Here is a 14,172-nt window from a genome sequence, read left to right on the forward strand (position 1 = left end):
CAAAATCAGTACAAAGATATTGCACATATGATAGAAAAAAGATGAAAAAAAATACTTCACTATGTAAGATTTTATTCACTCACCTTGTTGGCGAATAAAACAAATATACTAAAGAAGGCAAAAGAAGATTTCGAAAGTGTTTGTTTTTGATTTTGAGAGTCAAGAGAGCAGCTGTCGCATAATTTCAAGGCAACAGACTTAACATGTTCAACGCGTTCTGTGGGTCCATTTGTAACATTTGAGCTGAGCCTCCAAGTGTATTTAAAACGTCTTTTCACCGTTAATCTTCATTACTTTTTTTTCAGTTTAAAGCAGCCACAGTATGAGAAGTAAACCGAGATTAAAACAACCAACCGGCCCAGTTTATCATCTGCGTGAGGCTTTGAGGCTTCAGCTGCGGCAGCACAGCCCGTTGAGGCCCATATATGCAACAGCTGCCGTCCAGACGCTCCTTCTGATCCGTTCGAAAGGCAAAAGTTCCAGAATAGATTATAGGCCGGACTGAATGGGAGTTCACTCCTTTCAGATCTACATCCTGTTACCACAGAGTCAGTATAATACTGATAAAATTCATTTTTGCTGATAATAATAATTGTAAGTATAATCTTACAAATTACTTTACGCACAATATACTGTACATGAAGTCTTGACTAAATAGATTATGCATTAATAATTGGCACATTTATTTATGAGAGCTAGGAGACAACACGTATAGCTGTCATCTACAGTAAATACAGCACTAGAACTACAATGACTGAGACGGTCGACTCAGCTGCTCAACTGTCCTTTGATTTAAATGATTATGTCTAGGTTCTTCACTACATATGAGCTCTACGGGAGGCAACGACAAAATTGCATTCATATGATGGAAGGATCTGGAAACCAAAGAGTTGAAAGTGGACTGGCTGAGCACAAGGAGTGACGCCGTCATTGTTTGCAGAGAAAACCGTCAGCCGTGTTCTCGTGTCAGGGCGTCTCTCCTCCTGATTGTGTGAAGGTAACACAGGCTATTGTCGGAATGAAGCAGTTGGGAGCGGCTTGGTGAGAGAACACATTTTCTCTGAAGCCGACACGGCCAGGCGATGTGTGTGAGTGTGTGTGTGTGGAAAACATAGAGAGTCTTCCTGTACAGAACCCCCCCTCCCCCTCCCCTCCCCATCCCTCACAAAAACCCTGATGGGGCCAGGCCCATGATCAGGCAAACTAGTAAAGGCCCCTGGTGGAACTACTGAGTCCGATTCCTATCCTGCATATTGGTTGGACCTGGAGGTGAAAAAGGTGACTGCGTGTGATTGGTTCCCATCACAGCAGCAGTAAAACACAGTGGACAGGCCATAGAGTTATGCTGTCAGTCCCTTTGGTGTAAGCAACTGTCCCTCCGTCTTTAAGTCCCCTCCTCGTCTCTCCTCTCTGTGTTCGGAGCATCACACTACGGTGCTGATGCCACTGTGTTTAGGTTTGGGTCCGCCAGGTGCCGAACCCGCTTGCTGACTGTGGTGTTGTGGAGCATGCTGGGAGTGTGAGGCGTGATGGGAATGCTGGCTGTAATGGCTGTGCTGTGAATGGGGTTGTTGGTGGGCCTGGGAGCCATAGCCTGGGTGCTGGTGGTGCTGCGTGTGGGGAGGGGGGTGGTAGTGGTGGTGGTGGTGGTACGGCGGCGGGTTCTGTGGGACTTGGCAGTACTGGGAATGGTGACCGTGGAGTTGCACTGTATGCGCTACCTGTGCTGTGTGGTGCAGGTTGGTCGGGTGGGGCTTGTGGGATATGAGAGTGGGTTGGATAGTGGGAGGGAAAGGGGCGTGGCTCTGGGATGACGGTTTGCCTCGCTTGCTGCCAAAGAACGACCCAAGGATGGAGGTCGATGCTGAGTTAGGGATGGAGGGATGGCCGCGCGGGGGTGCGCCCTCACGTGGCGTGGTGGCTCTCCGGCGTGTGTGTGGACTGCTAATGATGGACCCCTGCAGGCAAGAAGAAAAAAAAAAAAAAAAGGTAACAGCAACTCCGTCAGACACTGTGCTAACGCTACTGCACAACACTGACTAAACCACAGCTACAAGGCACCAGCGGGATGAATTCACAGTTTTCTTATTTCGGATAAACAAGTAGCAAAATGTTATAGGGCATGCAAATGAGAAACTAAAAATGTTTTCATGGTAGGCAGCAGCAACACGAGTATTTCAGCGTCAAGATGAAGGGAGCCTATTTTTAAAGGAGCTCTGCTGTAAAGGAGCTAACCGGCTTGAAACAGTAAATCTGTAACAAGAGTAATTACATAAATACCATTAGGAGCATAAATAACATTGACAGGGGAAGAAAAACATTTCATCTTCATTGCAGTCGGTGTGCCAAACCCTCTAAGAGTCACACATGCAACTTGTTATAATAGTTTCAACATGCAGAGGATGTGACAGGCAAAAACTCAGCATCCACACATTAGCATTCAACTAGAAGTCAGAAGGCAGGAGGAACTAAGCTCTTGTGTGCAGACTTCGCAACAGGCCTGGTCACTTTTCCTCCCTTTTCTGGATCCAACACTGCTCACTATACAGGTATGAAAAAAAAGAAGCTTTTCCTTTGGCACATGCTTCATTCTAAGACTGGAGAAAGACCACATGACGTCTTTGAAAGCAGAAATGAAATTTTCAGGGTCCCAGACTTCAACCCAACACATGGACTCATGGACACATGGAATGAGGGAGAGGTGAATGAATGAAATCCACGTCTTTAGAAGTCTCTGTGAAGCCCATCAGTAGACCTCGGACTACAAAGGCTACGTTTCTCCCTGAACTTTACAGCATTTAAGAGAAGTTGTGGATAAGGGGGAAAAGAGAGACCCGCACAGGGAGAGGGGCTGCGGGGGGGGGGGATGTTCAGTTTCCTAGTGTCTCACAGAGCTACCACCCTGCCACAGAGAAGAAGAACCAAATGAAAACCGCTTGGATGTGATTGAATGAAAGACAGAGACAGGCGACAAGGGGAGGGATCAGAGGAGGGATTAGTAGAGTCATGCTTGTTTGAAGATAAGGTGTATATTGGTCATATAACATGACCAAAAACAGGAGATCCCTGGCTTCCAAAACAAGGGGGGGGGGGCACGATCAGAGGCAGGCAACCCATGCATGCACACTAACTGAGGCAAGCAGGTCATAAGGCATCCCAGGAAGAAAAATAAATGATCCAAACAAATGGACTGAGTCTATGAAGCAAAGAAGGTGTAAGACCAAAAATAAATGGTGTGTTTTCACAGTGCACATCATCACATAGAGAGTAGCTTGGATACCAGCTGCTTCCAACTTACTTCCATATTGCTGTCTAGTGATCCTGCACTGCTGCGACGCCCCCGCTTGCCTGCCCGAGACATGCAATACCACAGATTAGAGATCGACAGCACTCCTGGATCGACTACAGACGTTTAGGCCGCCCACCAGTCCCGAAGGGGGCAGTGCAGTGGATTGTGACTGTGCGTAAGGTCCAAATATGGGCGAGAGGGGGAGAGCGCGTTCAGGTCTGGGGAGGGTGGTGGGTGACAGGTGGTACTCTGGCTGACTGTATAGTGGAGCCACATCTTCACGCAGGCTGAGAGCTAAAGTTGTATTACAATTTTTTATTTAAAACGCACTTCGAACTGCTTAAAATTTTGAATGCATTTCTATAAATCTCAACAAATATGGACTCCGGAGACATCAAGTGAAATAGACCAAGGAAAAGTCCGCAGTGAAGTTTTTAACCAAAAGATTGAAAACCTTTGACTAGGGTTGATGCCGCAATAAAAATGTCCCCGGATTTTGTTGCCTCGAGATGTAGGTTGTTCTAAAAGGGGGGTCATGGTGAGGCGTGGAGCCAGTCTCAGTGACAGTCACGGAGGAGGAGACACATCAAAAGCAATACAGTGGTTGTTGCACATGGGATGTACAGGCATATACAGGTCTGAGGGGGCGAACAGAGCACTATTGCCGTTGTTAGGCACACTCAGCCAATGATACATGACCAATAATCACACATAAACAGGAAAATACCTGATGTGTATGGAAATAACACAGTAAAATACACATGAAATGAGAGTATGGCAGGAAAGGAAAAAAGAAAACACTCAACAAAAATGACCCCACTAACACATGCCACATCCTGCATCGAAAAACACAGGAGACAGGAGGGACATCTACAGACATCTTCACTGGCTGACCTATCATTTCCCATTGAGGTAGAGATCATGAGAACAAAGCGCGTCGTATTACCAACGGTGAGGCAGACCCCTGACTGGATTTCATTTTGTTATCAAGTTAATCACCTGATAACTTCACATAGCTGTTATCTGTAATGAATGAAATGTATTCCTGCTTCAGAGACACAGCGGCTGTGCTAAACACTGATATTCATGGATGTGAGATGACTGTCAACGCCAAGACTGGATCTGATTCTGGATCTTGTTCGCTGCTTAAGAATGGTACACATCAGCGCTGATTTGTTTGGTTCACAAATGTATACGTGAGAGGAAATGGCAAAATGATGTTTGAATAAAACGTAAAGATTATCACAAAATGTCTTTGACTAAAACAAACTTAGGTGTGCAAAAAGTGCGAGGTTAAACCAAAAGTGAGGATAAAAACATGAATGGGAATGTTCAGAAATAAACTCATCCAGATGATCAAGGGTGAGAACTCCTGTCAATTTTATTCCTCACCGAGTTAATCTGAATTTTTAAACCATAAACCTCTGCAAAAATAGGTCTGTATTCAGTCTTTGGATTTAAAAAGCACACCGTAAGTCTCTCTAAAACAAAGTATGCTGAGGTTAAACATTGATGGACACACAGTTCAGACCAAACTCTCCAATCATATGTAGAGGATTTAAAGGGGAGGACTCTAAATTCTAAATTTATGGTGCTGTGAAACAACATTTTGCTATTTCCATCCCCTCGGTATCACCACAGAGAGGTGGATGACAGCAGGAGAGAACTTTTCCACTAAAGAGCCGGCTGGTAAAAACAAAGACGTTTTGGCTGTACCTGCTTCGGAGAGGTCTCGCAGGGAGCTGCTGAGGGCGCTCCGCTTCAGGCCCTCGCCCATGGCGTAGGTGTCGTCCAGACTGGCGCGGTTCATGTTCCCGTTGCCACCTTCCTTCTTCAGACCGGAGCTCTGCGACATGCTGGGCCTCACCACCCCCTTCTGCTTCTCCAGCTCAGCTGTGGAAAGGAGCCAAGGAAAGACTGAGGTAAGTGGCGGCGGTTTTACGTCTCACTCTTAACAGGGAACGACTCTATAACTTCTCTGTGATGTATTCAGCCACCTCTCGCTGTCTGGAACTCATGAATCTGATCTACATCCTGTTGCTTGTGTGTCACGACGGCTTTGCTTTTTGAATGCCCACAAAAAAAACAAAAAAACACTGCTGTCCCTCCTGTAAGCCATCCTGTGAACTCTGTAAACATTCTCCCTCGTAAAGTGCCGCAGTCGAGTAATGAAGACCATGCCCTGTTTTCTACTTTGCACAGCCTGAGGTAGACAGACTAAGAGGGGGGGGGGGGAAGCCAGCTCACACTCTATTCTGTATTTCTCCATTTCCTGGACCTCGGCAATGGACTCTCGCAGGTCGTCTGTGAACTTCTTGCGGTCCTGTGGGTTGGGCGCGTTAAAGTTGATGAGGACTTTGATGTCTGCACCTGGTATGGCTGATGTAAGTCTGATTCCATTTGGGTAATCTGGGGCGACGGCAAAGAGAGGGAGAGACATTTACACAAGGGCCAGTGATCAAAACCAAGTTAAAACACATTGGGGCGAATCCGTCTGAAGTTTGGAGAGTTAAAACAACGTCACAGCCCATTGGTTCGGCGCTGCATCAAACCCCGTGATGTAAACACTGTCAGCTAACACGCCACGGGCATGAAGACGGAATAAAAGAAAAAGCCACTTACATTGATTTTCAAACAGCATGACCTGCATCCCATACAGAGAGAAGGACTGTCTGAAGCTGTACGTCACAGAATTCTTCTTTTTCTGGAAAATCTTGGTTACCTGAAATCGCACAGAGAGAATATTTTACGGGTTCTGAAGAGAGAGAACAGAGGAGAAGAAAGGAGAGGGCAGGAGAGGGCTTTTACCACAAGGAGGTCGTTGAACAGGAAGATCTCCCGCTGATGCAGGCCCAGCTTCTGGAGCTTGTTGGGATCCGGAACTTCAAACAGACGGCAGTAACACACCAGCCGGCGATGGGGCAGCGACAGCACCTAGAAGGTCGGAAAAAAAAGGAGCACAGACACAAGCACTTCAGAGGTCGTTTTGGCCTCGGTCCAAGATGATTTGGGAAACAGAATTTAAAGAAGGTGTCTCCAAAGGATGACACATTCACAGGGACATATGGGGAGATGTGGTGTTATTTTGGATACCACTGTTTAGTGCTGCAAATGGTTTTTATTTGTCCTAACATACGAGAAAATAAGTCCAAACTAGTATTTACCAAGGCAATGGTGCTGTATAAGTAGCAGTAGTGTACAAAATAATGTAGCGCTAAATTAGCACATCCCATAAAGATTACGATAACTAATCTAATCACCATACAAGCGGGAGATCTACAGTATATTCTGTGACTCAGTCATGTGTGTGGCATGCAGCCAGCGGTGGTGTAAGTGGTGCAGCTCAGTGCCACCAAAGAATTGATGTCTGTCTCCAGGGGGCAGCGGTGACAGATGAGATGCTTGGGGGGGGGGGGGCAGAGGTTTGTGCCTCTTTAGGTAATCTGACTCTGAAACTACCTGTTTGATGTGCATTAACTGCAACGTCCAGGGACAGAGACGGCAAGCTGTGCACGTACAGTGAAATAATCAATGAAAAATGATCAGATATAGTATGATGTATGGATATGTAGCCTACTCACACATCCCAGGCCGTGGTGGAGTGATCCGATCTAAAAAGAGAGGGCAAAGAAGATGTGTTATGCAGCCGTTATGTTAGGATTATTAACAATACTGCCTCTGAAAATTGAATCTCTTCTGCTTTTATAATGAGCCCATGTAAGGATTTGCCCTTGCAGAATGTGCACAATAGACTATAAAAGTGGGCATGAAGATGAATGAACCTCTTGGGGTCTGTATACAGGGGGGTGATCTTTCCCGACTACCGGACTCGAGGGAGTCTGTAACGACGCTGGAATGAAAACCGATCCAGCCAGAGAATGCCAACCCTGAGCGGCACTACAGGACCTGATTATCACGGAGAGGAACTCAAATGTGCTTTTGATGTTACAGTGTTTTACAGAGTGTCCTCCTGAGCTTTTCATTCTGCAGCTAAATGGTGACGAGGGAACATTTTTCAACACATGCAGCAATTACAGGCCGAGCAGAAGCGATTCCAACTGAAACAAAGTCCTCCGTGCGAGACGAGCCTCTCTCCCCGAAGCTGCATAGGTTAATCACACTTTTAACCTTCACACGTGAAAGAGACATCATCGCCTGCAGAATAATGACAAAATGCTGCTGCCCTGCTCCTGAGGGCCTGGAGCACAGTCTGAACTACATTTAATAACAGCTCTGGTTCAGTATTCAGACACAGAAATAAACTGACTAATGATTGGTGAATCAATGGATAATTGTAATTCATGACGCCAGATGAATCCCTTGATTCAACCACTTCTGCCTCTACAACTGTGTTAGAACTCTAATGTGCTACGGCAGCAGAAAGTGCCCATTTGTTATCAGACTGCAGCACTGGGTGACATCTCTCAAGGGCTTCGGGTGTTTTAAAATCAGCAGCGTGAAGGTCTTGAAAAGTCCGGGCACAACAATACCCAAAGGTAGAGCACAGTTTATAAATCTTCCTGTCCCTTCTAGGAACTAAAGTCTTACATTTCGGCATCCACAAGCCAGGAGAAGTGAAAAGTCCTTCTAGGCCAGAGGGCGGTAACATTTCTGATATTAAGTGTTAGTTTTTAAATGTTCTTTTTAATAAATGTGCCATATCAACATTAAGGATAGCATTAAGTATTAATTATGACACAAAGTTAAAATGTACAGATACTTCTCCATCCACATTGGCAACGTGCAAAGCAACATTTATCAGGAGATTGTGATAATATATGACAGCAATATGCAAGAAGGCTGGCATCCTTGTTTATCAACAATAAATGTAACAAATTCTGCGAAGAAGGCAACAAGCACTAGCCAATCAGACGCAGAGTAGGGCGGGTCTTCGCAGAATGTATGTGGGGGGGGGGATCAATCAAACTACTGTAAATAACAGGCTGCGTAACTGCCGAAGGCTCTGAATGAGGTGATTTGTCTCCAAGTGAGAGGGCTCTTCGACATTTCCCAGAAACCCTCTTGCACCCTTATTGCAAGTGTGTTATTGGTGGCTGTGAGTACAGATTGGAGCAGAGAGATTAATGTCATGCCTTGAAAATTGTCTCTTCTTTTTACTTAATAAAGAGCACTTACTGGTTTCTTTCCCACAATGAGCTTCTCAACCTTCTGCACCTGCGAGACGTGGTCTTCATTGGTCTTGAGCTCTCGCTTACGGATCCTCTCGTAGATGCCGACCAGAGTCTCCCGAGGGATATCCTCCCCGTCATCCACACCTGGCACACAGATTAGCAGAGCGGGGAGAAAAAACGCACGTAGTAAAATATCAGTTCATATGCTTTGGTCACTGATGGCGTATCCTTATCATATCGGCGATTGGTTTCGTCACCTCTTAAATTCTTGATGAAGTCCTCCATCTTCATCTTCCTCTCGGGCTTGACGTTGGGGCTGTACATGTCGGTGTTGAGGAGGATGATGGCGAACGCCAGGATGAAGATGGTGTCGGGGTTCCTGAACTGCCGCACCACTGTGGGGTTGCAGATGCAGTAGCGCTGGCTGGAGACATGAGGCAGGAGAGCAAAGATCTCAATTTACAGCCAACCTCAGATTACAAAAGTCATACACAGCCGTGCTCGTAGTGAGGAAAACACTGCCAGAAGAAATCTGAAGTAGTGCTAGAGCTTGTCCTTTTATCTACCAACAATTACCGTCAGCTCAGAGGAAACCCAGCAGCAATTACTTTTTAAATATCAATAAAAGTCTACATAAAACACTTCCAATATCATTTTGAAGAAGCATTATTATATTCTGTGTTTCTTTTTTAACACAGGCTTATTGTATTTTAAGGATGTGTACGTATGAACCCAGCATAAGTGCTTCCTCTCCTGTCCTTCAAAACCCACAGTCATTGGCTCGGGATTGTTTTTTTTCCTCAGTGTATTTCTGTGCAATCATTGGCCCGTCTTTGCTATGTTTAAATGCGTCAGTGTGTGATCTCGATGCATGGTCTGACCTGAAGGCTTCGATAAGCCGCTCCACCTTCTGGGCTTCGCCCTGAACACGGATGTGGTTCTGAAATTTCCTGAGCGCCTCGTCCAGCTCCATGCTCTGGAAGTCCATTTCATCCACCACACAGCTGATACGCAAGAGAGCAGATGGCAGAAGAAAATTAAACACAAACATGGCATCATTGATTGTCACCAATTCTTTTTTATCTTACAGGGCTTCAATTCTATCACATTTCAGTGTTTATAAAAGAGGATGTTACAGGATTCTAATCACATTAGCGCCCTGAGTAAATCTTACCTCCTGCAGGCTCTTTATGAGTTGGATTTTATGGAGTTTTTGGGACTTTGTCCCTTTCTTCTATTAAATAAGCTATAACAAGGGCCCCCATGTGTTAGTACACACTTAAGTATATATTATATAAGATCCTGGACTTCACCACAAGTTTTCATTTTACACATTTTGGGTCTTTCCTTCCTTCGCTCGCCTTTATCTAATCATAAGGAAGATGGCGGCGAATCATACTCACTCCAAGACATCTCTGTTGAACTGCTTCTGCCGATTGCCGAGAAATTCTCCAATCATCTGCCTGCTCAGCCCCTTCCTCTGCAGCAGGAAGTGAGCTACACCGACCGGTGTGTCGGGGATGAATCCCCTCTCGGTCAGATACTGGACGCCCTTTTCTGGCTTCCTGATAAATCCAAACATTTAGAGGTTGGTCAATTAAAAAAATGGTTGATTCTCTAACACACTAGAAATGTCTAGCTATACATTATGGACACATTACATTGTGCTTAATTTCTTTGTCCATGTAAATATCTTTCAAAATATCTCTGTATTTTATATTAATACAGTTTAAAGTGCAACACAGTGAAATTATTTTCCAAGAGACTTCACAAGCGTCACCTCCATTAATCACTGAACACACTGGTCAAGCGTCTGCTCGAGCAGAGCCCAGTACCTACTTGTTGAAGAGATTGAGGCCGATGCGGTAGTGTCTCTTGCGAATAACATCATTACTGAAGATGGGCGAGTCCCAGCTGTTGCGAGTCTCCTTGTGGTAAGTCTGCTTGCTGAGCGTCTGCTCCCGCAGGCTGTCTCTCGACGAGGACTCGGAGCTGCAGTTGATGGTGTCGTTGGAGTTGGACGTGCTGTTGATGCTGTCGTTGTCCCCATCGGAGAAGTCCGATTCGGACTTGCTCTGTCTGTTGGCCGAGCCGTTGATGGCCAAGTGGCCTTCCAGGTGGCGCTGGCGGTGGCGCAGGGGTGCTTCGTCGTCGCGGGAGGACGCTCGCGGCGGGGGTCCGTGGGAAATGTGTTTAGGGCTCGCCTGGGACGACGTTACGATGTGGCCGTGCGGTTCGTACACAGGCGGCCGTTTGACAGAGCCGCGGTCAGACCGGTCGCTGAGCTCTGCAGAGCTGTCACTCGGGGGTTCTATGGTCAACAAAGGGAGATGGTCCATTCTAAGACGCTGCTCTTGGCACTCTAGAGAAGGAGTGCTGCGGCAGCTCGTGTCTGTGTCACGACCCTCATCTTTGGGGTCAATAGGCCAGTAGTCCTGGGAGGAGTTGGCTGACCGCAACCGCAAGTCTGATTCTATGCTGGAGGGCTGGTCCCCTGACCTGGACCGAGCGATAGAGGGGGGCATGTCCTCCTCGTCGATGAACAGAGTAACATCGCTGTAGGATGCCAACGTTTCATCGTGCATTCGTCCAGCTGCCCTGCGGTGGGACTTCCCCTGATAGGGCACTTCCCGCTCCACCTTGGAGCAGCCCATGGCCTCGGGGTCCGGACCCTCGTCCCCTTGAAGGCTGCGACAGTTCAGTGCATCATCTATCGACTCCGCCAGAGATTTGACCTGCCTGGAAAAGGCGTCCTCCAGCTCCGTGATGGCATCTGTCAGGTCACCCTGTGGGGCTGGGTGAGACGCCATGTTGGCCTGTTGGTGCACCTCTATATCGCCACATTCAGACTGCACCATGGACAGCGGGGCGCCGTCCTCCGTCATAGACACCTGCCTCCCTTCAAAGTAGGAGCTGTGCACTTTCTCGGGGCCCTCGAACGAGAGCTGCATCCTCATGTTGGAGAGGACGATGCGTCTGGACATGCGGTTCTCAGACATGGAGCTTCTGAGACGTTCAAAGTTCTTGTTCATCTGATACTGGCGGAAAGCCGTCTGGATGGTGCGGGCCGCATGCCGAGTTATGAATCGTCCACCATATTTACGCTCCAGCATCTCCACCTAGGGGAAAGACGGGAGTAAACGGAATATTTTATGATTTCTCAGCTATGCATGGTTTATAAAGACATCCTCCTGGATGCTACAGACGATTTGCATCTCCCAGTTGTCAGTGGCTCCGAGACAATCTAACAGCTTTTCTTGCTTTATTTGTACCAAGAATAATCTCACACAGCTGGGTTACTGATACTTAACCAACACACAATTTATAATTTGCTCATGACGCTTTTAAACTTAACTCCAAAGTTAACTGCTCAGCGAGGCTACTTTGGACTACCTGTTTGTCCTGGAGGTCAGCAGAGAGCTCGTAGCTCTCAGAGAGCGAGCGCGACCGCTTGATGGCCTCCTCCTCGGCCTGCTTACGGAGGATGGACTGCGAGTGCTGGAGCTTGGGCCGACGGGGTCTCTGAGGCCCAGGCTGGACCCCGTGGCTGTAGAGCGGGCTGTCAAATCGGTCAGGACTGATTGCTGAGCCGTGAGTCACCGGGCCCTGGCCATAGCTGGCTCCCCCATCCAGGGGAGGGCCGCTCTCATTGGGCCGTCCATCCCCTTCCACACTGCAATAAGAGAGCAAAGGGACGCTTAGAGATTTCATCTCGTCACTACACAGATTAGACAATGAGAATGACATTTTTGAGTCAGAATTTGATGGAAGGATTATCGGGTTAATCGCAGCTGTCTTCCTGATACAACTCATGAAATGTCAGAACAAAAAGTAGTTTAACTTCAGGGATTCATGGCCGACACTATAATATAATAGTCTAGTCTCTGTTATGGAATATACAAACACATATGGCTTCACAACGCTGATTCTACAACTTTATGACATACAGAAAAAACCACGTTTCATTCAACTGCCTAAGCTGCTTAATACTGGTTTGTACCTGTGGAATAATTACTCCTGAAAATTTGACAACCTGCCACAGAATCTGCTGTGCCACATTGAAAAGACACCGATGCCACGTAAACACTCCAAATATCAAACACATCCAGTCGTCCGTTGTCGACTAATAATGTGGAAAAGAAACAAGGAGGTTACTCACTCACTCTTACATTCTGCCGTACTACAAGAGGACAGCCTATTGCGAAAAGACCGTCTGTTCTCTATGAATTGCCAACTCTTCCTCCATATCTTGTCCACCATTCTTTCAGTCAAGTGAGGTCCAGAGTACACAGGCTCCTCCAGGAAACTCGAGGTATGCCACCTTAAGGGCCAATCAGTGGCCGATGGGAGTTACATCATGTTTGCTGCAGCGACGACACGCTGTTCCAATACACGTTACAAAGTCCAGTTCAGAGGGGAATGACAGAGCAAATACTACTTTAGCGGTCCTTTAGAAATAGCCGAGTCGTGGGTGTACGTGGTGCCCACCTTTTCCATAACCAACATTATAATAACTACCATTTCTTGTCCTCCATGGTACAGTGCCTTCACTGTTTGCAGGCTGCCTAATGTGTTTGAACTGTGACTCGACACACCCATACTGTGTACACAATCCACTTCCTTCATTAGACAGCCTGACATCAACATTCGGCAACAACAGCTTGCCAGCAAACAGCAACCAATGCGGAGTGAAAACGTGGAACGGAATATGGTCAAAAGTTCACAGCAGATTAACATTTAACGTGACAACATTCGGGACTTTTTATTCAAAACTGAATGCAGATCTTTGGATTTGCAACCCCACCCTGCACGCACGCCAGATGATCATTCATGGTTCACTATATGCTCAATTAAAGCCTAGCAGAAATGTCAGGCTTGGGCATGTTGTCTGTCTCAGTCTATTACAATGCATACTTATCATTTTGTACATTTTAATCTAATTCACAACCTACAAATGTGTCCCTTTCCGTCTGCTGATTCTTGTCTGAGAGAGAAAGTGCAATGTAATATGAATCCAAAGCTTGCGGTAACTGATTACATCTCATACAATTGAGTCACTTTTCACTTTTCTAAACCAACAGAAATGCTTTTGAGAATAACCTCTTATCCAAAAAAAAAGGCAAAGATTTGAGCGTGAAATATTAAAACATCAAACTACCACTAATTATTGTTCGAAAATATTTGATTCCAACAGTTTAGATGGCGTTTGGGTGCAACAAGAAATATTATCATGTCTTCAAGTAGCATAGGTGTTCACTTCCACTAAATGCTTCATCAGAATGAATTCGCACAATAAATCGCCTACTTCCCTTCTGACCCATTCAGGGTCAGCCAAGGCCACGGTGACACAGGAGAATTTCATGGTACGTAAATGCTGACCGAGAGGCAACAGGTACACACAATGTTTAAGTGTGGAAAAGCAACAGAGGACGCCTTTATATGAACGTCTTTATACTGCTGAACCAACAGAAAACCTTGCACAGTGAGAATCATACTTTATTGCATAATTGCCATTGTGACGAATCTCACCGACCATCTGTCGTGGCAAACTGCGACGCCGCCATCCCTGGAGCTAAAAGTCACACCTTGCGTGCTGTCACAGCTCCAGAGTACAGCCGGTGGTAGTTTCTGGTTTCATTATTTCTTCATTAAGAGTTTGATTACTGACCTGGATAAAGTGCTGATGAAAAGAAGCTTTTGGGTACATCAGTTTATTCATATTGGCATGAAGAAAGGGGAAAAATGTGTTGA

At 46.3% G+C, this 14,172-nt stretch overlaps 1 protein-coding gene and 1 long non-coding RNA gene across 14 annotated transcripts in view; one reads left to right on the plus strand and one right to left on the minus strand.

Annotated features, from left to right (window-relative positions):
* The window catches only part of LOC142958783 (uncharacterized), a 14,270-nt gene extending 5,841 nt beyond the window's left edge, over positions 1 to 8,429 (plus strand). Inside the window, exons 2-4 of one of the 10 annotated variants that reach the window (XR_012956166.1) lie at positions 1 to 5,211; positions 5,589 to 5,673; positions 7,092 to 8,429. The exon at positions 1 to 5,211 is cut by the window's left edge and continues 1,425 nt beyond it. This is a non-coding gene — a long non-coding RNA (uncharacterized LOC142958783). The other 9 variants (XR_012956167.1, XR_012956169.1, XR_012956163.1 and 6 more) reach the window with 9 other exon arrangements.
* Positions 1 to 14,172, minus strand: part of iqsec1a (IQ motif and Sec7 domain ArfGEF 1a) — an 80,991-nt gene that overhangs the window by 1,154 nt on the left and 65,665 nt on the right. For 3 of the 4 annotated variants that reach the window (XM_076099813.1, XM_076099812.1, XM_076099815.1), the window contains 11 exons: positions 11,815 to 12,094; positions 10,261 to 11,540; positions 9,825 to 9,986; positions 9,303 to 9,425; positions 8,679 to 8,845; positions 8,426 to 8,565; positions 6,871 to 6,900; positions 6,098 to 6,223; positions 5,912 to 6,011; positions 5,537 to 5,698; positions 1,928 to 5,182 (listed from right to left, as the gene is read on the minus strand). In XM_076099813.1, coding sequence (XP_075955928.1) covers positions 4,902 to 5,182; positions 5,537 to 5,698; positions 5,912 to 6,011; positions 6,098 to 6,223; positions 6,871 to 6,900; positions 8,426 to 8,565; positions 8,679 to 8,845; positions 9,303 to 9,425; positions 9,825 to 9,986; positions 10,261 to 11,540; positions 11,815 to 12,094 — 2,851 coding nt within the window. In that variant the 3' untranslated portion in view covers positions 1,928 to 4,901. Of the gene's footprint in view, positions 5,183 to 5,536; positions 5,699 to 5,911; positions 6,012 to 6,097; positions 6,224 to 6,870; positions 6,901 to 8,425; positions 8,566 to 8,678; positions 8,846 to 9,302; positions 9,426 to 9,824; positions 9,987 to 10,260; positions 11,541 to 11,814; positions 12,095 to 14,172 lie in introns of all 4 variants that reach the window. The other variant, XM_076099814.1, reaches the window with a different exon arrangement.

The sequence above is a fragment of the Anarhichas minor genome, unplaced genomic scaffold (assembly GCF_050575085.1).
Source record: "Anarhichas minor isolate MPS153535 unplaced genomic scaffold, ASM5057508v1 ptg000003l, whole genome shotgun sequence".
NCBI classification, from domain to species: Eukaryota; Metazoa; Chordata; class Actinopteri; order Perciformes; family Anarhichadidae; genus Anarhichas; species Anarhichas minor.